At 41.3% G+C, this 22,841-nt stretch overlaps 1 protein-coding gene across 1 annotated transcript in view; it reads right to left on the bottom strand.

Annotated features, from left to right (window-relative positions):
- The window catches only part of MYCBP2 (MYC binding protein 2), a gene marked incomplete in the record, with an annotated part of 1,460,675 nt that overhangs the window by 730,233 nt on the left and 707,601 nt on the right, over positions 1 to 22,841 (bottom strand). Inside the window, 1 exon segment of the mRNA XM_053707907.1 lies at positions 10,232 to 10,453. Within this exon segment, the coding sequence (XP_053563882.1) occupies positions 10,232 to 10,453 (222 nt within the window).

The raw sequence follows: 22,841 nt of genomic DNA, 5'->3' as shown, positions 1-22,841 counted from the left end.
ACCTCGACCCGTATCTCGGGAGCTTGGCATTCCGTTGAGATGCCATAAGATCTAATTCCGGCTGACCCCACTTGAGGATCAGGATGGAGAACACTTCCGGATGGAGTTCCCATTCCCTCGGATGAAAAGTCTGTCTGCTCAGGAAGTCCGCCTCCAAGTTATACACCCCTGGGATGTGGATCGCCGACAGGCAGCAAGAATGGGCCTCAGCCCACTGAATTATCTTGATTACCTCTCATAGCTAAGGAACTCCTCGTTCCTCCCTGATGATTGATGTAAGCTACTGACGTTATGTTGTCCGACTGAAACCTGATGAACCGGGTCGAGGTCAACTGGGGCCAGGCCAGAAGAGCATTGAGGATTGCTCTCAGCTCCAGAATGTTTATGGGCAGAACAGACTCCGACTGAGTCCAAACTCCCTGAACCTTTAGGGAGACCCAAACCGCTCCCCATCCTAGAAGGCTGGCGTCTGCTGTCACAATAACCCAGGACAGTCTGCGAAAGCAGGTTCCCTGAGAGAGATGATCAATAGACAACCACCATCGAAGAGAGTCCCTTGTCTCCTGCTCCAGGGTTATTCGAGGAGACAAGTCTGAATAATCTCCGTTCCATTGCCTGAGCATCTTTAACTGCAGAGGTCTGGGGTTGAAACCGCGCAAACGGGATTATGTCCATTGCCACCACCATCAGCCTGATTACCTCCATGCACTGGGCCACTGACGGCCGAGGAGTGGACTGAAGGACTAGACAAGTATCGATAATCTTTGATTTCCTGACTTCTGTCAGAAAAATCTTCATAGATAGGGAATCTATTATGGTTCCCAAGTAAGTTACCCTTTTGTTTGGGACAAAGGAACTTATTTCCAAATTTACCTTCCACCCATGAGTTCTCAGGAAAGATAACACCATGTCTGTATGGAATCTTGTTTGCTGTAAGCAGAGACCCCAGAACCTTTGTAAAGATTCCTGGAGCCGTGGCCAGACCGAAAGGATGAGCCACGAACTGGAAGTGTTTGTCCTGGAAGACAAACCTTAGGAAATTGTGATGATCCCTGTAAATAGGAACATGTAGATACGCGTCCTTTAAATCCACTATTGTCATAAATTGACTCTCCTGGATCAATGGAAGAATGGAACGAACAGTTTCCATCTTGAAGGACGGAACCCTGAGCAATTTGTTTAGACTCTTGAGGTCTAAAATTGGTCTGAAGGTTCCCTCCTTTTTGGGAACCACAAACAGATTGGAATAAAAACCCTGACCCTGAACTGGAACGGGAACAATCACTCCCAGGGCGGAGAGGTCTCCTACATAATGTAGGAACGCCTCTCTCTTTGTCTGGTCTGCAGATAATCTTGAAAGCAGAAACCTGCCTCTGAGACAACAACCTCTGAACTCCAATTTGTATCCCTGAGACACTATTTCTATTGCCCAGGGATCCTGAACGACCCGCACCCAAGCTTGAATGAAGGAAAGACTGCCCCCTACCAGATCTGGTCCTGGATCGGGGGCATGCCCTTCATGCCGTCTTGGACTCAATCGCAGGCTTCTTGGAATGTTTACTCTTATTCCAAGACTGGTTGGGCCTCCATGTAGGCTTAGATTGTTCCTGCTTAGAAGAGGAAGAATTTCCCTTGAAATTTCGAAAGGAACGAAAATTACTCTGTCTTCCTTTTTGTTTGTTTCTCTTATGCGGAGGAAGGAGATGACCCTTGCCTCCCGTGATATCAGAAATAATTTCCGTCAGGCCAGGTCCAAACAAGGTCTTCCCCTTGTAAGGAATAGCTAGAAGCTTAGACTTAGACAACACATCCGCAGACCAACACTTTAACCATAAGGCTCTGCGGGTTAGAATAGAGAAGCCCGAAATCTTAGCTCACAGCTTAATAATTTGAAGGGAAGTGTCCGTAATAAAAGCATTAGCTAGTTTCAGAGCTTTTATCCTGTCTTAAATCTCCTCTAAGGAAGTCTCAGTTCTGAGAGATTCAGACAGCGCATCAAACCAATATGCTGCCGCACTAGTGACAGTAGCAATACACGCAGCTGGTTACCATTGCAGACCCTGATGAACATAAATCTTCTTAAGTAAACCCTCTAACTTCTTGTCCATAGGATCTTTGAATGCACAACTATCTTCTATGGGAATAGTAGTTCTCTTGGCTAAGGTGGAAACAGCCCCTTCCACCTTAGGAATTGTTTGCCAAGCCTCTTTGAAAGAGTCAGCTATGGGAAACATCTTTTTAAAAATAGGAGGAGAAAAGGGAATGCCTGGTCTCTCCCACTCCTTAGTAATGATTTCTGAAGCTCGCTTTGGAACCGGAAATACGTCTGAGTAAGAAGGAACTTCGAAATATCTGTCTAACTTACTAGACTTCATAGCAACCACTACCGTGGAGTCACAGTCGTTCAAAGTAACCAAAACCTCCCTGAGCAGTACCCTCCTCTTCAGGACCTTGGGAGGGTACCTCCGAAACTGCCATAATTGCATCAGAAACCTCACTTACTGAATGTCTGGATTTCCTCTTACGTTTGCCCTGCAACATTGGGAAAGCAGAAAAAGCATCAGACATTGTAGAATACATAAGGGAAGCTATGTCTTTTAAGGTAACTCCAGCAGTAGTTGGAGCAGAAACGCAGGGCACTGCTTGTGCGGGCGGAACAATTTGGGATGCTTGGGGAGAAAGCAGAGGCATATCATGAATCTCGACATTAGACTCTTGGACAACATCCACTTTTGAAAAGTTTTTGCTCAGGAAATGTTTTTCCCCTATAACTTAAAGTCCTCTCAATACATGAGGGACAGAAAGGGATTGGTGGTTCCACATTTGCATCAAAACAGAAGGAGCAAGTAACATTTTGCAAGTCTCCTTGGTCCATACTGAAACACAATAGTATAAATGGGCAATAAAAATCTTAATTTTGACAACAAAAATTTTTTATGCAAAAAACGCTACTGTCACTTTAATTTTAAACGGTTCCCTTTTTTCCTGCAAACCATTCAAGTTTAAAAAATAACGAATTAACAAAAAATAACACCTCTGCAGGTAGGAGCTGAAGTGCTCCTACCTGACCCCAGTCAATCTTCCTCTCCTTTTAGCCCCAAACGACTCGTTCGCAGTAAACAACGATGCGCTGTTGAAAGGAGTAAATGACGTCTCTGCACTAGCAACGCATGATAGCCCTCAGCATGCAACGCTAGAACCAACCAGCTAATTCTTCCTAATGTCGCACCACCCTCAGCCTCCATTAACTGAAGCGCAACTAAAGTGTCGCGCAAAACAGGAAGGACTGCCCATCATGGGTGAAACCACCAGAGCCATACAAAGTAAAAACGTATGCTTTCCTACAGCTTTGTTCCAGCCCCAGTGTCTGCAAAATCACGCTGCCCAAACATTTTCACTCCAAGAAACATTAAATGTCTCAACATAAAGAGCCAGACCTCTCATAGCCCCTTATGTTCAATGTGTGCTAACTGTATTTCTGAGCCTTCTTTCTCCCAGAAATTTAAGCAGCACTTACCTTAACTTCTGCCTGGCAGCAAGGCAGCTCCCAGGCTTGAGAGGTCCTCTCCCTCACATCGACCTGAGGAGAATAAAGTGCTGAATCAATGCTTTACCTCAGACTAAAGGAAATAAGGCAGCAAGAAACATGAGAGGCACAGTGAGAATTATGTCCCACAAGTTCCCATTGCTCTAAAGCCACCAAAGCTCTACTGAATAGACTGATATGGACTACGGCTACACCCTAGAACAAAGCAGCACAATCTTGCACCACTTTAAAAATAATAAACTCTTGATTGAAGAATCTTTTCTAACACCTCACTTTACCACTTCCTAACTCTAACATAGGCAAAGATAATGACTGGGGTGGGGGGGAAGGGAGGAGCTATTTAACAGCTCTGCTGTGGTGCTCTTTGCCGTCTCCTGCTGACCAAGAGGTGAATATCCCATTAGTAATTAAGATGATCCATGGACTCATTGTGTCTTAAAAAAGAAAACACATCTGGATGGAGAGACCACTCCCCCGGATGTAAAGTCTGAGGGCTGAGATAATCCACTTCCCAATTGTCTATACCTGGGATATGAATCGCAGAAATTTGACAAGAGTTGGATTCCGCCCAAGAAAGTATCCAAGATACTACTTTCATTGCTAAAGGACTATGAGCATTAGCTAGTTTCAGAGCTTTTATCCCGTCTTAAATCTCCTCTAAGGAAGTCTCAGTTCTGAGAGATTCAGACCGCACATCAAACCAATATGCTGCTGCACTAGTGACGGTAGCAATGCACGCAGCTGGTTGCCATTGCAGACCCTGATGAACATAAATCTTCTTAACTAAACCCTCTAACTTCTTGTCCATAGGATCTTTGAATGCACAACTATCCTCTATGGGAATAGTAGTTCTCTTGATGAGTTACATATGCCACTGTTGTGATATTGTCTGTCTGAAAATGAAAGTAAACTTCTCTCTTCAATAGAGGCCAAGCCTGAAGAGCTTTGAAAATAGCACAGAGTTCTAAAATATTGATTGGTAACCTCGCCACTTGAGGATTCCAAACCCCTAGTGCTGTCAGAGAACCCCAGACAGCTCCCCAACCTGTAAGACTTGCATCTGTTGAGATCACAGTCCAGGAAGGATGAACAAAGGAGGCCCCTTGAACAATAAAGGTGATGGTTTAACCACCAAGTCAGAGAGAGTTGAGTGTTGGGATTTAAGTATATCAACTGTGATATTTGAGTATAATCCCTGCACCATTGGTGCAACATGCAAAGCTGTAGAGGTCTCATATGAAAACGAGCAAAGGGGATTGCGTCCGATGCTGCAGTCATGAGATTTAAAACTTCCATGCACATAGCCACTGAAGAGAATGATAGAGACTGAAGGTTTAGACAAGCTAAAACCAACTTAATTTGTTTGTCTGTTAGAGAAAGTCATGGATACTGAATCTATCTGGAAACCTAAAAAGGTGACCCTTGTCTGAGGAATCAAGAAACTGTTTTGTAAATTGATCCTCCAACCATGTCTTTGAAGAAACCACACTAGTTGTTTCGTCTGAGATTCTGCTAAATGAAAAGATTGAGCTAGTACCAATATATTGTCCAAATAAGGAAACAGATAGGACACAGAGAACCTTCGAGAAGACTCTTGGAGTTGTCGCATGGCCAAACGGAAGAGCGACAAATTGGTAATACTTGTCTAGAAAAGAGAATCTAAGAAAACGATAGTGGTCTGGATGAATCGGAATGTGAAGATAAGAGTCCTATTGTGGGCATGAAATGACCTTGCTGAACAAAAGGCAGAATAGTCCTTATAGTCACTATCTTAAAAGTTGGGACTCTTACAAAACAATTTAAAATTTTCAGATCCAGATCTGAACAAATCTTCTTTCTTTGGGACAATGAACAAATATGAATAAAAACCCAAGCCCTGTTCCTGCTGAGGAACTGGGGCAATCACCCCTGAAAGCTCTAGGTCTGAAACACACTTCTGAAAAGCCTGAGCCTTCACAGGGTTTGTTGGAACATGAGAAAGAATCTTCCCATGGGAGGTCTTATTCTGAAACCTATTTGATACCCTTGAGAAACAAGATCTTGAATCCACTGATTTTTAATAGAATCTGTCCAAATATTTTGAAATAATTTCAATCTGCAACCCGCCAGTTGAAATGGTTTGAGGGCCGCACCTTCATGCAGTCTTAGGGGCTGGATTTAGTTTCTTATAAGGCTTGGATTTATTCCAATTCAGAGATGGTCTCTAATTAGAGCCAGAGGCCTTAGGGGAATGAGAGTTTTTTTTTTGCTCTCTATTCTGACGAAAGGAACAAAAACGATTGGGAGCTATAAATTTACCCGTAGATTTCTTATCTTGGGGCAGAAAAACTCCCTTTCCCCCAGTGATAGTGGAGATAATAAAATCCAATTGAGAACCAAATAAATTATTACCCTGAAACGATAGAGATAGTAATCTAGATTTAGACACCATGTCAGCATTTGAAGATTTAAGCCATAAAGCTCTTCTAGTAAGAGTAGCTAAAGACAGATTTAATATCAATTTAATGACATCAAATATAGCATAACAAATTAAATGATTAGCATGTTGAGGTAAACAATGCTAGACAGTTTAGGATCTGATAACTGCTGTGCTAAGCTGTCCAACCAAAAATTTGAAGCAGCAGCAATATCAGCCATAGACATAACAGGTCTAAGAATATAGCCAGTATGTAAATATGCTCTTCTAAGATAAGATTCAATCTTCCTATCTAAAGGATCCTTAAAGGAAGCACTATCTAGTAGTATGCTAAGCAAGAGTGGAAATAGCCCCTTCAACCATAGGAACTTTTTCCCAAAATTCTAAATTGGCCACAGGTAAAGGATAAAGCTTCTTAAACCTAGAAGAAGGGTTAAAAGAAGCACCAGGCTTAGACCATTTTTTAGTAATCATATTAGAGATAGCATCTAGAATAAGAAAAATTTAAAGAGTAACCTCAGAAGTTTTAAAAACAGAATTTAAATGATTACTAGTTTTGTTATCAAGAGGACTAGACTCCTCAATATCCAAAGTAAGCAATGTTTCCTTTAATAAAGAACGAATATATTCAATCTTAAAAAGAAAAGAAGATTTGTCAATTTCAGTGTCTGATGCAGAATCCTTTGAGCCAGAGAGATCCTCATCAGCAGAGGATACTTCAGTATGCTGTCGGTCAATACAAATTTCATCAGAATTATGAGAAGTTTGGAAAGACCTTTTACGTTTATTTGAAGGCGGAATAGCAGTCAGAGAGGCCCATTTATCAAGCTCCATATGGAGCTTGTGGGCCTGTGTTTCTGGCGCGTCTTCAGACACGCCAGAAACAGCCGTTATGAAGCAGTGGTCTAAAGACCGCTGCTCCATAACCCTGTCCGCCTGCTCTGATGAGGCGGACAGGAATCACCACAATTCAACCTGATCGAATACGATCGGGTTGATTGACACCTCCCTGCTGGCGGCCTATTGGCCGCGAGTCTGCAGGGGACGGCGTTGCACCAGCAGCTCTTGTGAGCTGCTGGTGCAATGTTGAATACGCAGAGCGTATTGCTCTCCGCATTCAGAGATGTCTGTCGGACCTGATCCGCACTGTCGTATCAGGTCCGACAGACATTTGATCATTCGGCCTCATTGCCTTCTCTATGGCTGCAGCAATATTTTTCATATCTGCAGGAATATCATGTACATTAGAATGTGAAGGAATAACAGTAGATGTATTTGTACTTATAGAAACATTATCAGCATGTAATAATTTGTCATAAGAAGTGCGACGTTTTTGAGCTGAAGAAGTAAGATCAGCTAATTTACAACAAACACACTTCGCTTTGGTAGAATTGTGTTCAGGCAGCTTAGTTCTTACAGTAACATCAGAGATTAACCATCAAACAATAGCCACATAACAGTCTGTGGTTATATATGTCTGCTTACAGTTGCTGTATTTATGAAACCGGAGCCACAAATCGGAAGCATAAGGCCTAAGCTAAGGCAACGGCCCACTACTAGGTAGCAACCACCCCCGGATTCACCCGGTTACCAGTGCTGACAGCTAGGTTTAGCTTTCAACTAAGAATACCAAGATAACAAAGCAAAATTGGTGATAAAAGTAAATTAGAAAGTTGTTTAAAATTACATGCACTATTTGAAACATGAAAGTTTTTTTTGGACTTGACTGTCCCTTTAACAAAATCATGAATGTCAGGAAGATTAGCAATCCTCCTATGAAACAAAGCAGATAGAGCAGATATATGCCCTTCCAGAGAATTTGCAGATAGACCCTTATGCAAACACTTCTGGAAGAACTACAAAATTCTAGGAAATCTGCCATGAAAAACCATGATCTATACACCAAGCAATAAAAGCCTTCTAGACCTTCTGATAAATCTTCCTAGTCGTAGGTTTACGAGCCTTGATTAAAGTTTCAAAAACAGAATCTGAAAAAATGTTCACTCTCCATGCCATCAAATATAGATTTAAGATCCAGATACAAAAACAGACCTTGAGACAGAAGGTCTAGTTAAAGTGGAAGAGGCCAAGGAGGACAAATGGACATCCGAACCTGATCTGATTAACAAATTATGCGAGGTCAAGTTGGGGCCAATCAGGATTACAAATTATTTCTCTGGCCTTATCTTCGAAAATAACTCTGGGAAGAAGAACCAGATGAGGAAACAGATAAGCAAGCAAGTAAAACCAATCAGCTACTAGAGCATCCACAAACTCCGCCCGAGTGTCCCTGGGAAGTTTATAGTTCAAACGAGAATCCATCAGATTATCTCTGAAAAACCCCAAAGATCCACAATCTGATTGCAGCCAGGGAAATGGTCTCTTCACTGGGATGTGTTCAGAGACTGATCACTGAGAAAATCTGCTTCCCAGTTGTTCACTCCTGGAATGTGAACTGCAGGGACTAGACAGGAATTGACTTCACACAAAATAATTCAAGGCAGTTCCTTCATGGCTAGGGAACTGGGGGTTCGCCCTGATGATTGATATAAGTAATTGTTGTGACATTGTCTGACTGAAGGCATAGATGAGAATCCCTTTTTAAAAGAGGCCAAGTCTGAAAAACCTTGAAAAGAGAGTTCTAAAATATTAATTGGCAACTTTGCCTGACGAGGAGCTCAAACCCCTTGTGCTCTCAGAGACCCCCAAAGCAACACTGACAAAGTATACAAAGCTGAAGAGGTCTCATGTGAAATTGAGCAAATGGAATTGCATCTGAAGCTGTAATCATGAGACCCAGTAAGAAGAACAGCAGATCATCATCAGCAATAAAGATAGCTGGTCTAAACAAATAAACTGCTTGCAGAAATGCCATTCTTTAAATGGTTTCTAACTTCCTATCTAAAGGGCTGTTAAAAGAAGTATGGTCTTCCAAAGTGATAGCAGTACACCTAGCAAAAGTAGAAATGATCCCATCTACTTTAGGGTAATTTCCCACAGAGCATTATTAGAGGCAGGTAAGGGCTATAACTTCTTAAACCTTGGAAAAGGATTAAAATAATTACCCGTCTTAGACCATTCCCTAGAAACTATTTCAGAAACAGCATTGGTATTAGGAAAAACCTCAACGGTTTTAGAAACAGTTATAAAAGCTGAATCTAAACGGTTTATGGCTTATCCTTAGAACCCCAAAAGTCCTTAACCCTTAAAGTAAGCAAAACTTATTTTAAAAGGAATATATTAAGCTTAAAATATAAAAAAAGATGAACCAGGCTTCAATAGAAGAAGATTCCTCATCCTCATGATAAAACTGGAGGAGGCATAGGAACTTCCCTGCGACATCCAGCAGCTAATATACACCAATATGGCTTTCCAGGAAAATTTACAGGAAAATCTATTGGGAACAATAACATTTAAATATTCAGCAGTGCACCATGAAACGAGGCAAACAACTAGTGAGAGGGTAGAGGAAGTGGGAGAGAAATGTAATGCTTTGTTTGGGGTGTCTTTGTCTCCTCCTGGTGGCCAGGTGAAGTATGTCCCTTAGGCTATGAATGGATTTTGTGGACTCTGTCATTAGAAAGAAATCAGCGTATTTTCTCCATTATTATATTCCACTTGGTGAGAACCTAATTTTGGCCACGAACCTACTGCTTCTGATAACTGTCTGAGGTTATTGTTAGTCCATATGGCAGTGGCTATAATTTACCCTCGTAAGCCTGAGAGCTATGTAAGAATGTATACTTACCTGATTGGCCCTCACCCTATTATTACCCAGCAGCAGCCTTTCAGCCTTCAGTAGAAAGCCTAACCAGTGCTGTATAAAACAGCATAGTATTAGCATGAGAATATGACGACAAAGCCAAAACGGAGGAGGCAAGGGAACAGTCCCCACGACACCTGTGGCAGACTACTTAAAAAAAACTCCCACAGGAGAATTAGTTTACCGCCCCCAAGTACTCAACTACAGCCCTTTTTTCTTATCTGTGCATTAACAGACCCTTTCTAACAAGCTGGAGCACCTCAAATCTTCACCTACTCCAGTAGAGACAAAGTAGAATAGAGGTGAGAGGAATTAAAAGCTTTTGGAATGTTGGGTATCTTTGCCTTCTCCTAGTGGCTAAGAGTTGAATTCCCAGGAATCATAAGAAACATTCCTTTTTAAAATAATCCAACATACGTTTTAAGGAATGTTTATTAAGAATGTAAAACATAGACAATGTACTAATAATCTTTATTATTCAAGACATATTTAAAGTTGTACTAACCTGGCTGAGTCTTTCCATGCATGACACCAATAAAGGGAAGCGATGAGCCAAGGCAGTGTCATTTTCAGTACTAACTTGCTTTACCATTGAGCGTACCAGGACCTCACCATCATAAGCAATCGGGAATATAGAGGTTAGTTTAACAGATGTATGGCAAAGAGCGGACATTACTGCAGCTAATAGCCGACTGCTTGAAGTCTTGAAGTTTGCCTCTTGGATGTCCTTGAAAATAAATGTAAAAACTTTACTAACGTGATAAATGCAATAGCAACAACTATGTTCCATCATAATTATGGGCAAAGAAATAAATAATCATGTTACTAGAATATAAAACATTTCCTACAGGAAAATAAATATGTTGTATTAAGGTTAGACAAGCCAACAAAACTAATTATGCTTACCTGATCATTTTCTTTTCTTCTGACAGGAAGAGTCCACAGCTGCATTCATTACTTTTGGGAAGTTCAGAACCTGGCCACCAGGAGGCAAAGATACCCCAGCCAAAGGCTTCAAATACCTCCCCCCACTTTCCTTAGTCATTCTGCCAAGGGTACAAGGAACAGTAGGAGAAATAACAGGGTGATTTAAAAAAAGGTGCCAGAAGACAAAAATATACTGCCACCCCATAATAAAGCGCAGGCGGGAGCTGTGGACTCTTCCTGTCAGAAGAAAAGAAAATTATCAGGTAAGCATAATTTATGTTTTTCTTCTTAAACAGGAAGAGTCCACAGCTGCATTCATTACTTTTGGGAAAACTATACTGAAACATAAAAAAAGAAAAAATGGAGACGATAAGGAGATTAGCTTCATCCCCAAAACGTCTATCCAGGTTGCCATCCGGCATCTAAGGCCTCGAATCCCTCGGCCCACTAGGACTGGGATCCTCTAGCAACACCTAATAGGTGCCAACCTATAACGAAAGGCAAAATGATCCCTTGCCGGATAGACAAACACCTCATAGGCCCCGCTTCCCCAGGAGGCTTAACTGAATCGGGCAATCCCCCACTCAGCGGGCCCTGGTTGACAGAACACGGACATTATCTTAAAAATATTTCACTTGGGAGATACAAAATGAGCCAAGGCCGCAGATATGGCCATGTGGAACCGTGCCGAAACCTCTGGAGGAAAAAGGCCACTTTTTATGGAGAAGGGGTAAAAACCAAAGGGACAGCTGCTTGCATAGCAAAAAAAGTTTCTGGGACACGAGCCTCGCAGGACCCAGCATCCTCGGGGGCGGACGGCTCAACGCACTCTGAGGACCCTGAATCAGGTGAAGAGAGTACTCTGGAATAGCAATCTGAACATAACTGATGGGCATGGATAACCCAGGCCCTTTCATATTCATCACAAGACGCATTCTCCGCATCAGAGACATCCGTGTCTAAAAAGTCAGAATCCTCAATCATGGGATTACAAAAATGACAAACGGTAACTGACACCTTTACACCCCCAATGGCTGGGGCACTCACCACCTCCTGTGAACCAGACAATCCATGAGCAGACTCTCTCTGTTGCCACACGGTCAGCATACGGAAGGGAGAAACAACGTAACCGCACCCGGTCACGAGGTGCACCTTGCAAGTCATGAAATACCACGCAAATCTAATGATAGCGCCAAATAACGATAAGGCTATTAAGGCTATTAATGTTCCAAAAAGCCATGAGCCTAAAGTATTACAATACCTTATCAGATAGAAACACATAAACATGATTTAAGGACACTGTATCACAAAATAAATCACTATAGTTTAAAAATATACATCTAAATAAATACATTTTCAATGAATGCCCATCATGTTAGAAATTTCGGAGCAAGTTATATTACAAACGGTAAATATTTGTATCTTTTCCAAACCTACTGCTTTGCGATTCGTTTGCTCTCTCCAATGCGGGAGGACAACTCCAGTTGGAAGATGGCGACTGCTGAACGAGATGCGCATGCGCGAGATAGGTAACCATCATCAAATACGTCACCGTCTTCATGTCTATTAGAAATGTGCATGCGTTGTTGTCAATACATTGTGGGTAAAGCAATCTGCGCATACGCGAATAGACAATTCAAGCTGTGCATGCGTAGGTTGACTAAATCGTATTATAATTTTATGCAAATACTCGCAATCGGATTGGCAACTGAGGTATACCGTGTACGGCCCATATTTGAGGGCTGGATGAAGTGATGTCATGCAATTAAAATAAAAGGTTATTTTATATAGATTTGGAGCTTCGTTTCAAGACCAAATAGGTAGATTTGATTGTGATGAATGATGTGGTTTAAAATGTGGTCCGTTATGGACCAAAAAACAAACGTTAGTAATCCTTTAAAGTCCCCCCAGTTAAATAACCCCCCTTAGGGGATATTAACCCATGATTCCGTATTTTAAGATAAAAGGAGTCCCACTGGAACCCTACCTTTACGTTAACATCACATTCACATAATGGAGTAAAATGAAACAATCTTACCAGAATCTATGCCGTGGAACAGGAACACGGCCCTTCAAGTGTGACAGATAGTAGGCTCGCTTCTGACATGGCAGTGAAACTCGTCAACGCTGATTACCAAGGAGCTGTTAATATGAGTCGGGATGGTTTTGCAGAAAAACTCTCCCTGCATTTCCAGACTCTAACCTTCATCCATGCTCTCACTGAGAGGCTGACAGGACTACTTAAAACTCCAGTCCCATTTGAAGAGTACTACCCTCTATAAGCGAATTAACTAAAACTTTTGACACTTCTCTGCCAACCTTTTGTGACGAAAGGCAAAGAATGACTGGGGGATGAGGGAAGTGGGGGAGGTATTTGAAGCCTTTGGCTGGGGTGTATTTGCCTCCTCCTGGTGGCCAGGTTCTGAATTTCCCAAAAGTAATAAATGCCGCTGTGGACTCTTCCTGTTTAAGAAGAAAATTATAGTTACTGACTTTTTGGGGTTATCCATTTAGACACTTCTTTTTGGTATATAAAAGTGTCTACCTCTGTTATACCGATAAAATTGAGATGCTCATATATACTGTATACATAGAGAGAAGCACACTCACAGGAACGAACAACTGGCTCAATACTATTGTTAGCCTGTTCTATGGAGATTTACCACCTGGGTACAGCTTCTTTTAGCCCAGTAATGCTTATATATATAGAATCCAAAGCAGCAGAGCGCATAAAAAGCACAAACGGACTCCAAGTAGAGTAAAAAATAGATGTTTATTCAAAAAGATAGAGTAAAAACATAACAGCCTTAATCAGCTGTGTATAAGCACTCAAAGATAAAAACACAATGTCTAAGCAATCAAAACCTCACGCAGACATGTTTCGTGCGGTTGCGCACTTGGTCACTGCTTGTGTGTGGTCCTGATCGTTCAAAGCTTTATAGCAGTTTTGTTAAAGAAACAGTAAACATTTCTGACATGGTGTCAATTCTTTCAATATAAATCCAAAATGTCTTAAAAAATAAACTTGTGTGCATACTTGAGAATATATCTTGTTTAATATTTATATTCTATAGGGCTTGTAAAATAAATGTTTTATTTATATATATATATATATATATATATATATATATATATATATATATATATATATATATATATATAAAAGCCATATCGTATTTCATGAACAAATTTGTTTAAATTTTGTTTTGTATGCTGAATAGTATATACTTTGAAACATATGTAAATATGTGGTCTTTAGTGTCTAAGTTCATTACTTATTTTAAGAAAGGAGAAGAAAAGAATATATGGTTCCTTAGTTGAAATAATTATATTAATTTACAAATAAGTCAAGATCTCTTCCCATATTTAAACCTAAGGGGTAGCTTGTTCTTAAGTTGAAAATCCAAAAAACCTCACGTTTGTTTAGTTTATCTTTCCTGTTGCCCTGCCCCCCCCCCCCCCCCCCGTCTCCACATAGGGACATGATCAATGCCCTGAATTTTTAATAGGGAGGCATCAGCATTGTGATGGATTTTAAAATGTCTGGATACCGGGGGATCCGATTCCTCGTCCTCAATGGATCTTAGATGTTGAAGAAATCTATCCTTGATACTACGTTTAGTTTTCCCTACTTACTGAATTTTACATTTTTGACATGTAAGTACACTACATGTGTTGTGGAGCAGTTTATGTAGTAATTGATGTTGTATTTTTGTTGTGTGATGTTTGAGATAAAATTATCTCCTTCAGTCACATGGTGACAAGTTTTACAGATGTTTCTTCTGCATTTAAAGAAACCCTTTCTACCCTTTAGCCAACATTTGTTGGTTTTGGTTGGGAGATCAGATGGAGAGAGATAATTAGATAGAGTTTTGCCTCTCTTGGATACTATATCAATCCCTTTGCTTGTTATTTCTTTCAGGACTGGATCTGTATATAGTATGGGGATGGTTTATTTTACAATCTTTTTGATGCTATTAAAATCTTTACTGTAGGTGGTAATAAACCTAAGTTTTTCTTTATCTTTTGAGTCAAATTTTTTTGTTTTGTATTTGAGTAATTCCTCTCTAGTTTTTTTGTTGTACACAATTTCTTTAGCCTTTATTAACATATTCTCATTATAACCTCTTTGTTTTAGTCTTTCAGTTATAATATCACACTGTTTGGTAAAGTCTTCCTCATTTGAGCAATTTCTCCTGGCTCTAATGAACTCCCCTCTAGGGATGCCTCTGAGGACATGTTTCGGATGACATGAGTTGTATTGTAGTGTGGTATTACCCACTGTTGGCTTCCTATAGAGTGTAGTGGTTATAATTTCTCTCTCATGATCTGCTTTTAATTCTAAATTCAAAAAATTAATGGACTTAGAGTTGTGTTCTCCCACGAATTTTAAGCCAAAGGTATTCTGATTGAGATAAACACAGAAGGCTTCTGCTTCAGATGTATCTCCCTCAAAAATGAAAAGCAGGTCGTCTATGTATCTGAAAAAATGCACCACTTTGTCTTTTTGGGGGTTCCTATCTCCAAAGACGTGGAACAGCTCCCACCAACCCAAAAAAGGTTGGCGTACGAGAGGGCAAATTTTGCCACAATAGCTGTTCCACGTCTCTGGAGAAAGAATTCCCCCCCAAACATGAAAAAATTATGGGTTAGAAGATACTCTATAGCACTCAATAGAAATGCTTTAGTTGCTGATTCATAGTCACTGTAATGATCTAAAAAGAATTCTATTGCTGTCAAGCCTAGATTATGCTGTATACAAGTATACAGAGAGGATACATCCACTACTAAAAAATTATAATTAGCTTTCCACTTGATGTTATTTAATTTATTTAGTAATGCTGTGCTATCCTGTATGTAGCTCAATAAATTCTTTACTAAGGGCTGGAGGAAAATGTCAATGAGGTCAGACAAGGGCTCATTCAATGAATTGATCCCTGCAATTATTGGTCGCCCAGGTGGGTTTACTGGATCCTTGTGTAGTTTAGGAAAGTAGTGAAATATTGGTATTACATAATTAGGTGGAGTAAGTGCTTCTGCTGTAGAAAGAGTAATTATGTTGTCTAGTTTAGCCTTTTGGACTATTTTTTGTAATTCTTTGTGGTATTCCCTCATAGGATTACTTGATAATTTTAAATAAACTTCTTTATCAGATAGTTGTTTTTTTGCCTCACTAAGGTAATCTTTGGTATTTAAGATGACCATGTTACCCCCTTTATCGGATGGACGGATCATAATGTTTTGGTTATCCTGTAATGTTTTGAGAGCCTGTTTTCTTTATTGGACAGGTTGGTATATTGTCTTTTTCTTGTCTTAAGATTTTTGTCATTCAGAGTACGTAATTTATCCTCTACTGTCTTCTGAAAAATGTCTAGTGCCTTTGATCTATTGTGTTTCGGATAAAATATACTTTTCTTTTTTAAATGTGAGTATTTTATATCTTTTTCTTTTACTTTATCTGAATTTTCATTACTATCCTCATCAGCTAAATCCTGTAGATCCCTGATTGCACATAGATCCGGAAAAGTAAGTGTATTGTCAGAGATCAATGCAGAATCAGTGTTATTGGTCTCTCCCTGTGCCAAGTGCTCATCCATACCAAAAAAACATAATTTATGCTTACCTGATAAATTCCTTTCTTCTGTAGTGTGATCAGTCCACGGGTCATCATTACTTCTGGGATATTACTCCTCCCCAACAGGAAGTGCAAGAGGATTCACCCAGCAGAGCTGCATATAGTTCCTCCCCTCTACGTCACTCCCAGTCATTCGACCAAGGACCAACGAGAAAGGAGAAGCCAAGGGTGTAGTGGTGACTGGAGTATAACTTAAAAAATATTTACCTGCCTTAAAAACAGGGCGGGCCGTGGACTGATCACACTACAGAAGAAAGGAATTTATCAGGTAAGCATAAATTATGTTTTCTTCTGTTAAGTGTGATCAGTCCACGGGTCATCATTACTTCTGGGATACCAATACCAAAGCAAAAGTACACGGATGACGGGAGGGATAGGCAGGCTCTTTATACAGAAGGAACCACTGCCTGAAGAACCTTTCTCCCAAAAATAGCCTCCGAGGAAGCAAAAGTGTCAAATTTGTAAAATTTGGAAAAAGTATGAAGCGAAGACCAAGTTGCAGCCTTGCAAATCTGCTCAACAGAGGCCTCATTCTTGAAGGCCCAAGTGGAAGCCACAGCTCTAGTAGAATGAGCTGTAATTCTTTCAGGAGGCTGCTGTCCAGCAGTCTCATAAGCTAAACGAATTATGCTACGAAGCCAAAAAGAAAGAGGTAGCAGAAGCCTTTTGACCTCTCCTCTGACCAGAGTAAACGACAAACAGAGAAGACGTTTGTCGAAATTCCTTAGTTGCCTGTAAGTAAAATTTTAGAGCACGGACTACGTCCAGGTTGTGCAGTAGACGTTCCTTCTTCGAAGAAGGATTTGGGCACAAAGAAGGAACAACAATCTCTTGATTGATATTCCTGTTAGTGACTACCTTAGGTAAGAACCCAGGTTTAGTACGCAGAACTACCTTATCCGAATGAAAAATCAAATAAGGAGAATCACAATGTAAGGCTGATAATTCAGAGACTCTTCGAGCCGAGGAAATAGCCATTAAAAATAGAACTTTCCAAGATAACAACTTTATATCAATGGAATGAAGGGGTTCAAACGGAACGCCCTGTAAAACATTAAGAACAAGGTTTAAACTCCATGGTGGAGCAACAGTTTTAAACACAGGCTTAATCCTGGCCAAAGCCTGACAAAAAGCCTGGACGTCAGGAACTTCTGACAGACGTTTGTGTAACAGAATGGACAGAGCTGAGATCTGTCCCTTTAAAGAACTAGCAGATAAACCCTTTTCTAAACCTTCTTGTAGAAAAGACAATATCCTAGGAATCCTAACCTTACTCCAAGAGTAACCTTTGGATTCACACCAATATAGGTATTTACGCCATATCTTATGGTAAATCCTTCTGGTAACAGGCTTCCTAGCCTGTATTAAGGTATCAATAACTGACTCAGAAAACCCACGTCTTGATAAAATCAAGCGTTCAATTTCCAAGCAGTCAGCTTCAGAGAAGTTAGATTTTGATGTTTGAAAGGACCCTGTATCAGAAGGTCCTGTTTCAGAGGTAGAGACCAAGGTGGACAGGATGACATGTCCACTAGGTCTGCATACCAAGTCCTGCGTGGCCATGCAGGTGCTATTAGAATCACTGATGCTCTCTCCTGTTTGATTCTGGCAATCAATCGAGGAAGCATCGGGAAGGGTGGAAACACGTAAGCCATCCTGAAATCCCAAGGTGCTGTCAGGGCATCTATCAGGACTGCTCCTGGATCCCTGGATCTGGACCCGTAACGAGGAAGCTTGGCGTTCTGTCGAGACGCCATGAGATCTATCTCTGGTTTGCCCCAACGTCGAAGTATTTGGGCAAAGACCTCCGGATGAAGTTCCCACTCCCCCGGATGAAAAGTCTGACGACTTAAGAAATCCGCCTCCCAGTTCTCCACTCCCGGGATGTGGATTGCTGACAGGTGGCAAGAGTGAGACTCTGCCCAGCGAATTATCTTTGATACTTCCATCATTGCTAGGGAGCTTCTTGTCCCTCCCTGATGGTTGATGTAAGCTACAGTCGTGATGTTGTCCGACTGAAACCTGATGAACCCCCGAGTTGTCAACTGGGGCCAAGCCAGGAGTGCATTGAGAACTGCTCTCAATTCCAGAATGTTTATTGGCAGGAGACTCTCCTCCTGACTCCATTGTCCCTGAGCCTTCAGAGAATTCCAGACGGCACCCCAACCTAGAAGGCTGGCGTCTGTTGTTACAATTGTCCAGTCTGGTCTGCTGAATGGCATCCCCCTGGACAGATGTGGCCGAGAAAGCCACCATAGAAGAGAATTTCTGGTCTCTTGATCCAGATTCAGAGAAGGGGACAAGTCTGAGTAATCCCCATTCCACTGACTTAGCATGCACAGTTGCAGTGGTCTGAGGTGTAAGCGTGCAAAGGGTACTATGTCCATTGCCGCTACCATTAAGCCGATTACCTCCATGCATTGAGCCACTGACGGGTGTTGAATGGAATGAAGGGTGCGGCAAGCACTTTGAAGTCTTGTTAGCCTGTCCTCTGTCAGGTAAATCTTCATTTCTACAGAATCTATAAGAGTCCCCAGGAAGGGAACTCTTGTGAGTGGAACGAGTGAACTTTTCTTTTCGTTCACCTTCCATCCATGTGACCTTAGAAATGCCAGTACTAACTCTGTATGAAACTTGGCAGTTTGAAAGCTTGAAGCTTGTATCAGAATGTCGTCTAGGTATGGAGCTACCGAGATTCCCCGCGGTCTTAGTACCGCCAGAAGAGCACCCAGAACCTTTGTGAAGATTCTTGGAGCTGTAGCCAATCCGAATGGAAGAGCCACAAACTGGTAATGCCTGTCTAGGAAGGCAAACCTTAGGTACCGGTAATGATCTTTGTGAATCGGTATGTGAAGGTAAGCATCTTTTAAATCTACAGTGGTCATGTACTGACCCTCTTGGATCATAGGTAAAATTGTCCGAATAGTCTCCATCTTGAACGATGGAACTCTTAGGAATTTGTTTAGGATCTTTAAGTCCAGGATTGGTCTGAAAGTTCCCTCTTTTTTGGGAACCACAAACAGATTTGAGTAAAACCCTTGTCCCTGTTCCGACCGTGGAACTGGATGGATTACTCCCATTAACAAGAGCTCTTGTACGCAGCGTAGAAACGCCTCTTTCTTTGTCTGGATTGTTGACAACCTTGACAGATGAAATCTCTCTCTTGGAGGAGAGTATTTGAAGTCCAGAAGGTATCCCTGAGATATTATCTCTAGCGCCCAGGGATCCTGGACATCTCTTGCCCAAGCCTGGGCGAAGAGAGAAAGTCTGCCCCCCACTAGATCCGATCCCGGATCGGGGGCCCTCAATTCATGCTGTTTTAGGGGCAGCAGCAGGTTTCCTGGCCTGCTTGCCCTTGTTCCAAGACTGGTTAGGTCTCCAGTTTTGTCTGTAGCGAGCAATAGATCCTTCTTGCTTTGGGGCAGAGGAAGTTGATGCTGCTCCTGCTTTGAAATTCCGAAAGGAACGAAAATTAGACTGTTTGGCCTTAGGTTTGGCCCTGTCTTGAGGCAGGGCGTGGCCTTTACCTCCTGTAATGTCAGCGATAATTTCTTTCAAACCAGGCCCAAATAAGGACTGCCCTTTAAAAGCTATATTAAGCAATTTAGACTTAGAAGTAACATCAGCTGACCAGGATTTTAGCCACAGCGCCCTGCGTGCCTGAATGGCGAATCCTGAATTCTTAGCCGTAAGTTTAGTTAAATGTACTACGGCCTCCGAAATGAATGAATTAGCTAGTTTAAGGACTCTAAGCCTGTCCGTAATGTCGTCCAGAGTAGCTGAACTAATGTTCTCTTCCAGAGACTCAATCCAGAATGCCGCTGCAGCCGTGACCGGCGCAATGCATGCAAGGGGTTGCAATATAAAACCTTGTTGAACAAACATTTTCTTAAGGTAACCCTCTAATTTTTTATCCATTGGATCTGAAAAAGCACAGCTATCCTCCACCGGGATAGTGGTACGCTTAGCTAAAGTAGAAACTGCTCCCTCCACCTTAGGGACCGTTTGCCATAAGTCCCGTGTGGTGGCGTCTATTGGAAACATTTTTCTAAATATCGGAGGGGGTGAGAACGGCACACCGGGTCTATCCCACTCCTTAGTAACAATTTCAGTAAGTCTCTTAGGTATAGGAAAAACATCAGTACTCGCCGGTACCGCAAAATATTTATCCAACCTACACATTTTCTCTGGTATTGCAACTGTGTTACAATCATTCAGAGCCGCTAACACCTCCCCTAGTAATACACGGAGGTTTTCCAGCTTAAATTTAAAATTTGAAATATCTGAATCCAGTCTGTTTGGATCAGAACCGTCACCCACAGAATGAAGTTCTCCGTCCTCATGTTCTGCCACCTGTGACGCAGTGTCTGACATGGCCCTAATATTATCAGCGCACTCTGTTCTCACCCCAGAGTGATCACGCTTACCTCTTAGTTCTGGTAATTTAGCCAAAACTTCAGTCATAACAGTGGCCATATCTTGTAAAGTTATCTGTAATGGCCGCCCAGCTGTACTGGGCGCCACCATATCGCGCACCTCCCGAGCGGGAGATGCAGGTACTGACACGTGAGGCGAGCTAGTCGGCATAACTCTCCCCTCGTTGTTTGGTGAAATTTGTTCAATTTGTACAGATTGACTTTTATTTAAAGTAGCATCAATACAGTTAGTACATAAATTTCTATTGGGCTCCACTTTGGCATTGCAACAAATGACACAGGTATCTTCCTCTGAATCAGACATGTTTAACACACTAGCAAATAAACTTGCAACTTGGAATACAATTCTATTAGAATATTATTAAAAACGTACTGTGCCTTTAAGAAGCACAGAAGATCTATGACAGTTGAAAATTAATAAATTGAAACAGTTATAGCCTCAATCCTTGTAAACAACACAACTTTAGCAAAGGTTTGATCCCATTAGCAAAAGACAACTAATTCTGAAAGCAGAAAAAAATTACAGAATAAACGTTTTTTATCTCAGTCAACTATAATCTCACAGCTCTGCTGAGAGAAATTACCTCCCTCAAAACAAGTTTTGAAGACCCCTGAGTTGTGTAGAGATGAACCGGATCATGCAGGAAATACAATGAGCTGCTGACTGAAATTTCTGATGCGTAGCAAAAGCGCCAAAAAACGGCCCCTCCCCCTCACACACAGCAGTGAGAGAGAACAGAAACTGTCAGAAAAAAGATCAAGCAACTGCCAAGTGGAAAAATAGTGCCCAAACATTTATTCACTCAGTACCTCAGCAAATGAAAACGATTTTACATTCCAGCAAAAACGTTAAACATAATTTCTTAGTTATTAAAAAGTTTTATGTACTTCTTACAGTGTAATTCCAGTGAAGTACCATTCCCCAGAATACTGAAGTGTAAAGTATACATACATGACATTATATCGGTATGGCAGGATTTTCTCATCAATTCCATTGTCAGAAAATAAAAGCTGCTACATACCTCTATGCAGATTCATCTGCCCGCTGTCCCCTGATCTGAAGTTTACCTCTCCTCAGATGGCCGAGAAACAGCAATATGATCTTAACTACTCCGGCTAAAATCATAGTAAAACTCTGGTAGATTCTTCTTCAAACTCTGCCAGAGAGGTAATAACACACTCCGGTGCTATTTTAAAATAACAAACTTTTGATTGAAGATATAAAACTAAGTATAATCACCATAGTCCTCTCACACATCCTATCTAGTCGTTGGGTGCAAGAGAATGACTGGGAGTGACGTAGAGGGGAGGAGCTATATGCAGCTCTGCTGGGTGAATCCTCTTGCACTTCCTGTTGGGGAGGAGTAATATCCCAGAAGTAATGATGACCCGTGGACTGATCACACTTAACAGAAGAAAGTGTTTTTGCAATGTCAGTTTCCGGACAAATTTGCTGACATCCAGTACTGTTTCAAAAAGATTAAAATGAGCAGTTGGCACAAAGTTGAGACCTTTGGAAAGCAGCTTGATTTGTGTGACACTCAGAGTTATTTCAGACCAGACAGATTGCATACATTCATATCATTAGTTATTTCTTTTTGCTCTGTCCTTGTCATCTGGTTATGTACTTCTTCTGCTGATTTTTTCTCTTCTGAGGTTGATTGTAGTTTCTGTTGTTGCCGTTTCCTCCCTTTGCCCCTCCTACCTCGGTGTGTTTTTTTGTTTTTTCTGGAAAAGTATGAGGATCCTCGTTTTTTGACTCTTTGTAGATTTTAGGTGAAACTTCTTCTTCATCTGGTATTTGTAAGACCGCTGGTATTTCATCAATTACTACATAAACTGCTCCACAACACATGTAGTGTACTTACTTACATGTCAAAAATGTAAAATTCAGTATGTAGGGAAAACTAAACGTAGTATCAAGGATAGATTTCTTCAACATCTAAGATCCATTGAGGACGAGGAATCGGATACCCCGGTATCCAGACATTTTAAAATCCATCACAATGCTGATGCCTCCCTATTAAAAATTCAGGGCATTGATCATGTCCCTATGTGGAGACGGGGGGGGCAACAGGGAAGATAAACTAAACAAAGGTGAGGTTTTTTGGATTTTC

This window comes from Bombina bombina, chromosome 3 (assembly GCF_027579735.1).
Source record: "Bombina bombina isolate aBomBom1 chromosome 3, aBomBom1.pri, whole genome shotgun sequence".
NCBI classification, from domain to species: Eukaryota; Metazoa; Chordata; class Amphibia; order Anura; family Bombinatoridae; genus Bombina; species Bombina bombina.
Note: the sequence above shows the minus strand (reverse complement) of the source record. Positions and strands in the feature narration are given on the sequence as shown.